Raw genomic sequence first — 12809 nt, forward strand, 5'->3', positions numbered from 1 at the left:
GCCCCTCAAGCGATAATGTACCCATTTCATTTTTCTTTTTTTCTTTCTTTCTTTCTCATCCTCCAGATATTAAAGCGATCGTGCACAGAGATTCTGAGCGTCGAGCCCTCCAGTATCTGTGTGAATGGTGAGTGGATCCTCCTGCTACAGTCAGTCCCCGGAGCTCTGCACAGCTAGATTTATCCTCTGCAGGAATCCCTCTTTTTACTGCGTGCTCGCCGAACTTAAGACATCTTTCCAAGAGTAATTGGAAAGATGTCTCAGTTTCAGGCAGTGGGGAGGGAGCCAGTCTGCTTTGCGATAAGGAGTAGCTCAATGTGGCTCGTTGTAAATCATCCGACAGCACGTAGGCTGTTGTAAGACTCTCCAACTCACCACTGAACCTCAGAAAATCAAAATTATTTAAGGTTTTGCAGCTTTTTAGCCCTTTTAACACCTTAAATCAGAGGCCTTTTGGCTTGTGCTTCTTCGAAATGAAGAAGCGTCTGCTTGTGACAGCTCATCACTGGCTCTCAAAACATGAGTTGTGAGAAGTCGAGCTGAAAGTTTCAAGTTTCCACTGGAACCACTGGCCCCCGAATGTGAAGCTAATAACTCAAGATCTGTGAGGGGCCACATTCATGGCTGCGGTTCACTTCAATTCAGCTCAGTTTATTTTTTATTTTTTATAGCGCCAAATCAAAACATACATACCTATTCAATATTATAGAGCAGAACCCCAACAGTTCCCACAATGAGCAAACACGGCGACGACAGCAAGAAACCTCCGACAGAACCGGACCCGGGGCCGGCGGCTGTCTGCCTCGACCGGTTGGGCTGAGAGGAGAAAGAGGGAGAGAGAGAAAGAGAACAGCTGTGTATATCATATCATCTGAAAAGCGACATATTAAAGTTCCTTCTGGATGTAGTTTTCATCTGGTTGCGCAAAACACAACGCAAGTTACAGAAGTTCAAACTGTTTTGACAGTGTGTGAATGTTGTATATGGCGCAAATGTCCCTGTATAGGAAGGTTCAACGTACAGGATCAGCTAGTGACAACATATAATGTCAGGATGCTCTGTTCAGTGCTAATGGAGGAAAAAAAGGCCCATGCAAACACGAGAGGAAACCCTAAATATATGTGGGCTTCCGCTCTTATCTCTCCTGTTTGTTTACATTCCGCAGAGTCCTTCGACATCGTCCTCAGAGGGAACGGCTTCGCCGTCGGCCGCAGCAACGAAGGCGTCGTCTGCAGCTTCATAGTCAACCAGCAAACCTTCAGTAAGTGTAGCGACCGCAGTTCACTGTGTACTCATCCTCAGCCGCAGGGCTCGACTCAGATCAGTCTCCATTTGCTTAAAATGTCCATTCAGCACAGTTGAACTGGAATATGTGGGTGTTGTTTTGACGATAAATAAACCAGAACATTTTAGGGAACCAGTAATGTGGAGGATGACAACAACTTGATTGGTATTTGTGGAGATGCTTGAAGTGATGTGTTGCAGCTGTGATGGGTTTGATTTTTACACGATGAATGTATTTTGTTGTCATTAAAAGTTGCTGCTGTCAGATCATGAAGTGTCCTAAAGTTAGAAGTAAGTCACGAAAGGGGAAGTCCAAAATATTCAATACAAAAAAAAGCAAAAAACCAAAGTTCAAGAGCTGAGAGGAGCCATTTTAACATGCTCTCTGTGAAGCAGGATCACATGCCTCTGTCCACAACCTGCTGTATTCTTTCTTTATACAACTGCAGTCTGCGATCCCAGCACGTTTGTTTCTGTTCAGATAGGTTAAGAATCTAAACTCAAGGCCCACTTACTCGCATTTCCTGAAGCTACAAACCACCATCTCACGGTTGAAAGCTAAGACAAAGCTTAGTTAAGTTGAATTTGACTGTAGGTTTCTGAAAAATAAACTTTACCCTGTGTTGTTTGGGCACAAGCTACTTATCCAGGATGATGTGAACGAGGCTACAGGATGGACGTCCGCACCAGGGGCCACTGAAAACTCAGTAAACTGTCCTCGGTGAATCTGCGCTGTGTGCCGCATCCTGTGATAGTCGCCCTCCAATCTGATTGAAAGTTTTCCCCAGAGCCACAACCGTGCTAACTTGCAGAATCAGACCCTCCACCCCCAGCGGCTCTGATCTTTGAATGTTCCTTACATGTTCATGTCTCTCCGGGAACTGTGAAGATTTATTCGTATAACTCAGGAAATCTTCTTCTTCTTCTTCTTCTTCTGATGATAGTCGGTGCTGAGGTCGAAGCAAAGCCCCCGATCTGGACAACGTCTGTTATCTCACAGCAGCTTCCTTATCTACGTCGTTTAAATTCGGCAGAAGAAAGGAGGCTATGTAGGTCACTGTGCTCCTTATTTTGAGTTTGCAGTCTGTTCTGTTGAGAAAAAAAAAAAGAAATCCTTTTTCAGGAAGCAAACAGGATTTGGCACCGAGAGCCCGTCTTTTCAAGCTCTCATTTGGCCGTGGGATCTGCGGGATCGATGACTGCCAATGACAACACTTCCTCTTTGACAAGTTATTTTTTGATTTTATTTTTATTTTTTTTCATCATTTCATCTTGACTAAAATACTTGAGCATATTTTTTTTCCTGTTTAAAAAAAAAAAAAAAAAAACTCAGTCTGAATCAGGAAGTGGCCATTAGCAGATGTCTCCCTGTTAGTCCTTTCTCCGTTTAGGCTGTCTCACATTTGCCCACTTGGGGCTATTTATTCCCTTGTTGGCTTTTGCATGTGTTCAGTCCAGACCTTTTTAACAGTGAGGCCACCTTATAATTATGGACAGGCATCATGGCGACTATGGAACACAGAGCACATATGTGGAACAGATGCTACAGTTTTCATCTCCATCACTAAACCAGTTGGAGCCCCGAGCAGAAAAAATAAAAATAAAAAATTTATCAATAATCTGAATGACCTCCAGGGCTGAGGATTGGTTCAGGCTGCTATCAACCTGAGCTGATGAACACACACACACACACACACACACACACACACACACACACACACACACACACATCTCAGTGTAGTTTCACATCTCCTCTCTCAGGCTTCTCTCTGGAGCTCTAGTAACAACAAGTCAGACAGCCAATCAGAAGAGAGGAGGCTCTGAGCCTCTCTTCTGATTGGCTGTCTGTTTTTCTGAAATAAGAATACAGCAGATTTCTGGTAAAAAAAAAAAACTCAGAGAAACCAAATCCTGTAAAGGTTTGGATGGTGGGTCTAGGTGGGCGGGGCTTGGTGACTGCTTTGTTGTGACATCACAAAGATCCAGAAGTCCTGACGGCTGGTTTTAAGGCTCAGTTTCTGAATACAGGCTGTGTGCATTTCTCTGTGGACTGAGGCTTTGATACTTTCACAGTATTAATATAGAAGCTAGAGCTGATCTATAATCACACTACACATGGACAGAGACCTTTAGAGATTATGGCACCTTTTAATATGATACTTTAAAAAGACAAGAAGTTTACGAAATAACTGATTTAGTTTAGAAAGAAATTGATATGATGTATAATGTTCAAGAGGACAAGGGTTCATAGAAGGTTTGTTGGAATATTGTTCTCTGGAAATGAAAAGGTTCCTTGATAAAAAACTGAGTTAATAATATTTGAAAATGGCTCATCATAATTGAAATTTTATTCAATATAAAACAATGTTCAGAGGGTTTGGGTTAAGTAAGTATTTATTTCATAATAAAGCAAGTAAGTATAAAGTAAAGTTTGATGGTGACGTAATTTACATTACACATCCTGATGCAGTAATTATCAAGAACAAATCCTGACTCGAGAATCATGGGAAATGTAGGAGAATTCTCTGTGGCATTATCCTGTTATACTGCATTTGCTCATTTATCATAAAAGCAAACGACGATCATCTTTCTGAAGAGAAAAAACAAACTACACAGACTGATAAAAAGAGACGAGAGTTTTTGATCCGAGTTGTGCAAGTAGTTTATTAATGTTTTGTCTTTTTTTTTTTTTGATTGTTTTTACAGATCAAAAGCCGAGCGCAGTGCGTAATGATTATCTTCTGTGTCCTGCACCGAAGCTCTATGAAGTGGGACAGTGAGTACACACTGGGGTTTCTGTTGGGTGGAAGTGATTGTGTTTATCTAAAATCAAATATGAGTCACTGTCAGATACTGGCCAGTCTTTAATGAAGGGCATATTGTTAGTAAGTCTGAAAACTGTTGACTGTTTGTGTAGATGCATTTAAGTTTTGACCCCCAGGACGTGGACAACAAGAGACGTGTGACAATTAAATCACAGGCGTTTTCCTCTGTGAACTCTGTAAATCCAGCATCTAGAAACAAATCAAAATCTGAAAAAAAAAACAGTGAAGAAAAGAAATGCAGCGCTGTGTTCGGGGTCAGGTTGTAGTGTTTTGCTCCCAGCTGCATCGAGAATGAATCATGTCTTTCATCTTCTTCTGTGGAACCACATGCACGCGCACACACACACTCAAACACACTCAAACACACACACACACACACACACACACACTCAGATACTCAGACACCCAAACACTCACAGATACTTCCTGTATTTTACATTGCCACCAAGACTCTTTCAAAAACCAGCTTGTTTCCCTTTTTTCTGCAGGCATTGTTTTCTTTTCGAGCTCCACTCCTCCGTGTTCAGTTCAGTTGCAGAGTTGTTTTTTATTTATTTATTTATTTATATCTCTCTCTCTCTTACATTTATCTAAGATGCTTCAATCCTCTGGGTTCCTCGGGGGTCTTACGTGCATTACATTACATTATGTCGTCTGCTGCTTTTATAGAATGTCTTCTATGTGCAGATAAACAATTCCTAAATCTATAAATCGCCTGTATGTTAAAACAGTAGCTGAGGGGATGAGGAGTTCGGTGGAGCGTAAAGACGCAGTAAACATTGTAGATGTAGCCTGACAGGAAAAACAACCCATACATACATACCCACAAAGATTCAAGTGGAAACAAGTGTAAATATGCGTTTATTCCCGGCTGCGTCGCTATTGTTTGACTTTAACGTCATCTCTTTTAATCCCAAACCATAACAGATGATCGCTAAGGCATGTTAGATGGAACAACAGATTTTCATGTCCTCGCCGACTGCAATCCAATCAAAAATGTATGATTACGAGCGCCGCTGGCTCCTGAAGGTCCTCCAGCTCTAAAACAGATTACGTGTCATCGCTGTAACTGCTCCAAATCAACTTGAACCTCACCTCAGATAATCCGCTCAGCTTTTAAAGTCCAAACTGCTCAGGGTGATCAGGGTGTGTTTTGTTTTTTTTTTCTGCTGCTGACGGTGGAACGTGGATCATGTGCGTTCATGTTTTTTTTCTCCACGGCGGCGACAACCAGGGCTGCAGGCATTATGTTTTCAGGTTGTCCCTCCACCCCCTCTGCGTGGTCATCCCATTCTCTTGAGCACGATATCTCAGCAACACTTTTTTAGGGAATGTCTTCAAATTTTGCGATGAACTGATTTTTAGATTTTGTCTGTCAAATGTCGGACTTCACAAAACATGTTTTTGGCCTCATTTACTCCATTAAATCCTTCCTGATTTGAGTCACCTTCTTCACTTCCTCTCCCTGGATCAGAACCAGGTCGGGGTCAGTCCTCTGAACGCCGCTGTAATAATCGTCTCCGAAGTGAAGACAACATATTCTCTCTTAAAATGATTCACCAAAACGTTGCCAAAAAAAGAAAAGACAGGTAATATCTTTAATTAAATTCCCTGTTAAGTCCTCACACATGTCTGGACAAACATGCATGTAAACTGCACCTGGACTGTTTTGGCAGAGGCAGTAATTATAGTTCATGTTTTCATCTCAAAACAATGAAAATGTGAACATTAAATACACTTTGCATAGATTCACAGCACACACACACACACACACACACACACACATACAAACACACACACACACACACACAGACTCCATGTGTGGATAAACATGACTGGATTAACACACATAGTTGCACACATGCATATAAGCTGACACACAGGCTGTTTTGTCTGTTCAGGTGTTTTATTTATTCATTTGATTCGTTGTTTTACTTTCAATTTAGATGTCGGCTGAAAATGCAGTTGAGCTCGTGTTTACCTGTGCAGTCCCTGTTTAAAAAAGTAAATAGGGGCGTCGTGTGGCGTAGTGGTCTAAGCAGTCGCTGCAGTCGGCCCCGGTTCGAATCCCACATCGGACGGCCTTTCGCTGCATGTCATTCCCCCTCTCTCTGCCTCCCTATTTCTTGTGTCTCTCCACTATACTGTCCAATAAAGGCATAAAAAAAAAAGCCCCAAAAGAAAAAAAAAAATTAAATAGCGCTACAATTATCACCTCAGTTTTTGATTAATTAATTATCATTATCATTTACTCCATTAAATGTCAAAATGCCAGAGTGACTTAACATTCCTTGTTTTGTTTGACAGTTGAGATTTCAACTTAAAATTATATAAAACAAAGATAACTAGAAAATCCTCATATTTTAGAAGCTTTTTGTTCATTAATTGTGTTAATTTTTTCAATTCTACAAATAGTTGGCGATTAATTTTCCATTTATTGGTAAATAATTTTCTCATAAAAATAGAATTGAATGGATTTCTTTACATCGCAGGATTGATTATAATACTTTTTTATGAAGTCCTGAACAAAAGTCCAATTTTCATGTGTATTTTGATGATGAAGATCTACATTTAAAAGCAAATTTTAAATTTCTTCGCCTTTTTTCTTCCACAGTTGGGTTTGCAATCACCTGATTTTCCTCAGTTATCAATTAAAAGAAAATGCTGAATATTAACTACAGGTGACACAAGCAGCAACTGCAGAAGTCCTTGTTCCTTGTTCCTGAATAAAATCCAGCAGAGCAAAACATAATCTCTTGTCTTTCAACCCACCTGCCCATGTTACAGTAAAAAGATTAACTTGAGCTTGACTACATCTGTAAACCATGGGCCGACAGCGCCAGCTTCGCCCTGATAGGACCTGAGCTGATGCTACGTGCCCGCCATTTGCAAAAGGCCTGCTTAATTAACTCTTGGCTGCCAGTGGTGACCCATTAAGTAGTTAGCTGGTACGGGTGGTGAGTAAACACATCTGTTGGAGGGGCTTTAAAAGGATGTGCGACAGATGCAGCCATTCCCTTTTCCACGCTCCCCATTTAAATAATTCACCATGCACTGACAATCCCTGCACCCCGGACCACCTGCATGGAACGCTGGAGCCCGGAAACTTCCGTCTCCGTCCATCTGTCTGCTTCTGCTCCATCACGACTACCGGCGCACAGGGCGCTGCGTTAACACAGCTCTAGTCAGCCGAAGAAGAATCCCCTTTTCATCACGTCCCTTCTCTTGTTTCCTCCTTTTTAACCGTGTCTGTGACACATGGGGCCTCCTCCTCCTCCTCCTCTTCGGCGAACGCTGTTTGAACTTCTGTCTTGACCTCACAGACGTGAATTGCTGAGGGACATATTTCAAATGCAGCAATCACTCGAGCTGAGGGAAGCTGCAGCCTCCCGTCCCACCGGGGGCTCGGAGCAGGCGGCTCCACATCCAGGCTGGATGTCCAGGAATCACAGTGTCCTCAGTTGGTCATTGAGCTGTGTAGGAGCACTCACGGAGAGGCATCATCTGTGCTGACAGCTGTGGCATCAGGCTTGAAACGCTGGCATCTGCTGATGCCTTTCCTTCCCTCCCCACCCGGCTCCCTCCTCCCCTGCTCCCCCCACCCCCCCATCCCCCCTCTATGTGTAACCCCATTATGAGACCCAGCATCCCCTGCTGGGGCGCCGATAGAGAGGTTAAGTGACTGCGCTCTTGCAGCAGCATGTCCTCACCTGGTGTTTTCACAATAATGGTGGAGGGCGAGGAATAACTGAGCGGGGAGTCGACACCTGCTTTACAAAGCAGGTTACAGTAGCTAATGCTAATGCTCGTCAATAATTAAACAGGCCGTCCCACAGCCGCATCGCTCCATCTGCTCCGGTGGGGATGTGAAGATGTTTGTGATAGAAATGTCCTGTTGTTTGATTGTCCTCCATGTGGCACAGACGTGTTGGATGTGCATTGCTTTGTTGTCACATGATGAAGCTGGAAGCGGCTCTCGATTGAAGGACGAAGCGAGCAGCGAGTCAGCTTTAGATCTTCGATGTACAACATCAGATGATTGAAACCTGCTCTTGAAAATGTATCAGCGAATTGCTTGATTTATTATAATGGTGATGACAATGCACTTTATTTATCAGCCTTTCAGGGAACTCAAGAACACCTTACTTATAAAAACAACCATGAGAACATAATAGCATTATAAATTAACGCTAATCTCAATCAGATAAATGATGCAGAAATGAATAGAAGTAAATGGCTACCTGGATTGGTATGAAGTAAGTGCTGGAAACACACTGAAGTTTCCAGCTGTTGTGCCAGAAAACCGTCAGTTTATTGTAATTTTGAACCATCAGGCGGTTTGTTGGAGTGCATGTCGCTCTTTCCGAACGGTTGACGTCTCACTCTGGAACACAACTTCTCATCTGGTCCCGGGGCTCCGCGAGGCGAATCCCCTCCCATCAGCCCTCGTTTCCTTCCATCCGTCAGAACTTCAGCGGCACAAACTCGTGCAGAGTGATGGCTCCTGGATGCCGAGCGACAGGCCTCGCATATGCTCTGCTGTGAATTATTCAGCCTCCTCAATTTCCACATCTTTAAGGGAAGTTTGAAAGCCATTAGCGTCAGCATTGTCAGCCTCTCCAGCTGTATCGCATCACCAAAGCTTAGTGTCACCGTAGGCCTACTTTCTGACGGATTATAGCGAGCCCAGGGATGAAGTCCCCCCCCCCCCCCCCCCCCGATGCGGTGCCAGAGAACGGCAGCAGCGAAGAAGCTTTCTGCCATTCAACTGGTGTCCCTGGGAGCCCGTGTCGCTCTTCTGCCCAAATTTTGACTGATCCCTCGGCCCCCGTGATGATCTGCCCTCTCGTCTCCCATTTACTCCAACATAACCGCCGAGCAGCTGCAGCTCCCTCCTCAGTGTCACTCACAGGCGTTGACTGCGCTAAAGTCAAATGACAGGGAGTCTTACTTTAAATTATTCATCCAGCTTTTTAAAAAAGTCTTTCAGTCGCCTTTGTTTTTTTCTTACTTTTTAACCCTTGGTAACATTCAGTACAGATTAATTAAAGTTATAAAACATAACTTTTCTACATTCAGATGTCTAAAGAATGACTCGATCTATGTTTATATATTTTGTTGAGTTGTGAACTTAAATTATCTCAAAGGTTTCCATCAATTTTCAAACCAGAGAAATACCTGATTTTAATCATGTTAATGCTCCGTTTCATATGGTTGCCTGTCAATGACGTCATATCCTCCCATGCTCATGCATATCAAGCTCAAAATGCACTTTTATCCAGTCTAAGTCACATTTTTAAGATATACTTTTTACACTTTGGTCAACCACTGTATATATTTATATGTCCGCCGGAGAGCATGGGTGAATCATTGATTTTTCTCCATGACAGATGATTCTGATTTTAATCCCCTGGTCTGTTTGTTACGGAGAGGAGGAAACCTCTGCGGATAATTCGGCTGCCAGTAAAAAACCCTCTGAACATCTGGTTCATAAGTTATCAGAGAAACAATCGAAACAAAGGTTAGCAGCGATCTCAGCTTCCAGCCCTTCCCCTGACGTCTTGTTGTCTGCCGTACGGCATCGGCGAAACACTGGCTTTAAATGTGAAACAGCTTTATTTCACCGGTTATTATCACCTGGTGTGTTTTATGTCGTGGAGAGGAGGTGATCTCTGTGGATAATTCAGCTGCTGGTAGAGACTCCTAACTGCAAGGGTGTTTAATTCAACAGTGAAGTAACCCTCATGAGTTCACAGGACTAGGGATGTCTTGTGAAATTTTAGCACTGGTCTTTTTTTAGCTTGACAGTAACAGAATCATGGGGGAATAATTCCCCTGTTGAGTGACCACTAGACTGACTAAACATTTCATCACTAATTGTAATACAGCAACGGTATTAGATGTTGTCATTCTTTTGGGTTATATTCCTGGAAATACAAGGGTGAAAAAGAGAAGAGGATATATGACTTATGCCTCTCTGCGGGAGCAGATTCTGCCTACTCAACATTAACTCGCTAAATTAGCAGTCAGTGTCTCAAGGAGAAAGAGAGAGAGAAAGAGAGAGAGAAAAAAAGAAAGGCCTTGCTGGCTGGTTGGGTCGTGGTGCGTTAAGGATGTCCAGCGATGTCAGGCGAGAGGAGGGGAAGGGAGGGGAGGGGGGTGCGGGTGGGCGTTCGTCAGTCTAACTCGCTTGGGAGCTTTCCTCCTTCACACGCCGGGGTCCACACCTCCAGCTTGATTAACAACCTGCCCACCATTATCACGGATTGAGGGTGTCAACTGAATTAGCCTCTCCCCTCACCCGTTCAGCACAAAGCACTTAGTTAACATGCAAGGACCTGGAGCGGCTTTGCCGAGCTGCAGAGGCGCGCCGCGTTTTAAGGGATCTGCTGCATCGGACACAAAGAGAAGGTTTTTCTGACAGGTGCGAAGAGTTTTTGTAACTCTTGCGGAGCTGTCATGTGCCGTGCATTCATTTAACGTTCATGCAGAAGACAAACATTTCAAGTAATGCTTTCAGTACACATCCGAAGCTCCGGATTCAGCTGCTGTGCACCAGTTTTTAAAAGGAATGAGCTTCAAACAGCCTCCAAACTTTGGATTTCAGAGGTTTATAATGTGATATATTTCTGCTCTTTTTGTTCCTGGAGCGCTGCCGGTCTGACTTGACATTTGTGTCGTCTGCACAACTGTCAGACTGAAAATGTTTTGTGTTCTTGGGTTTCTGTCAGTGGTTCAGGATCCCTGTCCCTACGGTAGTGCTCTGGGAGTAGATGGACTGCACTTATATAGCGTTTTTCTTATCTTATCAATCCCTCAAAGCGCTTTGCAGTACTCGCCACAGGGTGTTTTAATTCAGATTTCAGTATCTTTGCCCAAAGACACTTTGAAATGCGGGACTGGAGGAGCCGGGGATCGAACCCCTCGACCTCCCGAGCCACAGCCTCCCACCCGAATGTCACCTGAAATTCAAAAACCTTACACCTCAAGAGCATGAGTTAAAAGAGACTTTGTTTTCAGTGAGACTGCCTGATTCGAAGAAGTTGGTTACATAAAATAATAAGCAAATAAAGTGGAGGCATCAACAAGTCCGAGTGTCAAAGTGCATCTGGTTTTTAAAGTTGTCTTTTTAAATATTTAGCGTGGGTAAATAAGGAAAAGTGCAAAGGAGTCAGTTCAGACTATTTAGAATACGCCGCATAGTAATGGACACATGGTCTGGTTGCTCATCTGTTCTGAACCACGGGAGGATTGGTGGCTCAAGGCTCTGCCTCAGGCGAAATCCAAAGCAAAGAGAGCTCTCTTGTTATTATTCCGCAGCACCAGTTTTTATGCAGGCCTCCCCTGTACGCTACCACACACTCACAGCTGGCCCCTCACACACAATACCACTGCGTACTTCTTTCTCTCCTCTCTCTGTCTTTTTCCTGTCTTTTGTGTGTGTGTGTGTGTGTGTGTGTGTGTGTGTGTGTGTGTGTTTGTGTGTGTGTGTGTGTGTGTGTTGAAGGGAGGATTTCAGACGTTTCACTTGTTCCATATCCTGAATTCTCATTAAACTTGTGGTAATTGGATTGGGCGTAATAGACATATGGAGATTGCGGTGCCGTTCATCATTAGGGTTTTTAATTGCACCCATTTTGGCCTTCGCAGCCCCCCCCCCCCCCCAAATAAGTCATAGGAGTTCACGAGCCTTGTTACCGCCGGTCCGATTACTTCATCCAGACACGCGCTGACGGCCGTGATAATGAGAGGATTTCCTCCCTCTCAGTTTGCAGCCGTTGTGTTCTTCAGTGAGCGTCGTGCTGGACTTCTTACTCCTCTTTAAACAGGAGTTGCAGCTGAAACAATACCATTTAGCTCTCTATTCTGTCACTGGAGGTCATGATTTTCGCCCTATATATATATATATTGTAGGTAGATACTGATACCAATGCCAACACATCAGCAAGTGTTCCTTTTTTTTTAACTTCAACATTTGTTAATGTAACTTAAAGATCTCTACTGAAAGCCGCATGATTGACAGCCTGCGTCCACCGATGTTGGACAGTGACGACGTCTGTATCCGGTGGAAAAAGCAGTGCGCCATTTTCTTTTTGTCTTCCAGTTCAAATAAAAACATCTAGAGACTGCCAAAAAATGTAAGAGAAGATCAGTTGAGGACTTTTACTATCAAAGACGACAGTAAATTCTAACACAGGAAACTTCACTAGCAATTAGATTATAAATCATGTTTGATTGTATTTCTTTTGAGATTATTTTGGCGCACCTGAGGATCAGTTGTCTTATCAGATGGAGAGATGTGCTCTTAAGTTTGTCCAGGGTTTTATGGAGGGTGAGGGGTGAGCAGACTTGTATTTACCATGACACTGATCAAACGTTGTCTTTCTCAGGACGATGGACGTTCTCATCAGCCTCAACAACGGCAAGTCCTTCATCTCCAGCGCCTACACCATCACCGCGTCCACCTGTGTGAGTCTTGTGTTTTTCCACCTGCACACGTTTCGCCCTCGTTCACATGACACGAGGTCGACTTCCTCGTTCAAAGTTTCAGCCGGTGTTGCTGTGATACTGTGCTTCGAGTATGTGACAGTCAGTTTTCCTGTTGTTGTTATTATATGCAGAGCTTCCTCCCTCAGGAGTAGTTAATGCAAACTACAACATAGTTTTGTAATTTTATTTGCCCCCACATGTGTGCATGCA

At 43.5% G+C, this 12809-nt stretch overlaps 1 protein-coding gene across 2 annotated transcripts in view; it reads left to right on the forward strand.

Moving 5' to 3' along the window:
- antxr2a (ANTXR cell adhesion molecule 2a) overlaps positions 1-12809 on the forward strand; it is a 73354-nt gene that overhangs the window by 15677 nt on the left and 44868 nt on the right. For both annotated transcript variants that reach the window (XM_056376404.1, XM_056376403.1), the window contains exons 8-11: positions 67-127; positions 1166-1261; positions 3991-4060; positions 12500-12578. In XM_056376404.1, the coding sequence (XP_056232379.1) occupies positions 67-127; positions 1166-1261; positions 3991-4060; positions 12500-12578 (306 nt within the window). The remainder of the gene's footprint in view (positions 1-66; positions 128-1165; positions 1262-3990; positions 4061-12499; positions 12579-12809) is intronic.

Source organism: Seriola aureovittata, chromosome 5 (genome assembly GCF_021018895.1).
Source record: "Seriola aureovittata isolate HTS-2021-v1 ecotype China chromosome 5, ASM2101889v1, whole genome shotgun sequence".
Lineage (NCBI taxonomy): Eukaryota > Metazoa > Chordata > Actinopteri > Carangiformes > Carangidae > Seriola > Seriola aureovittata.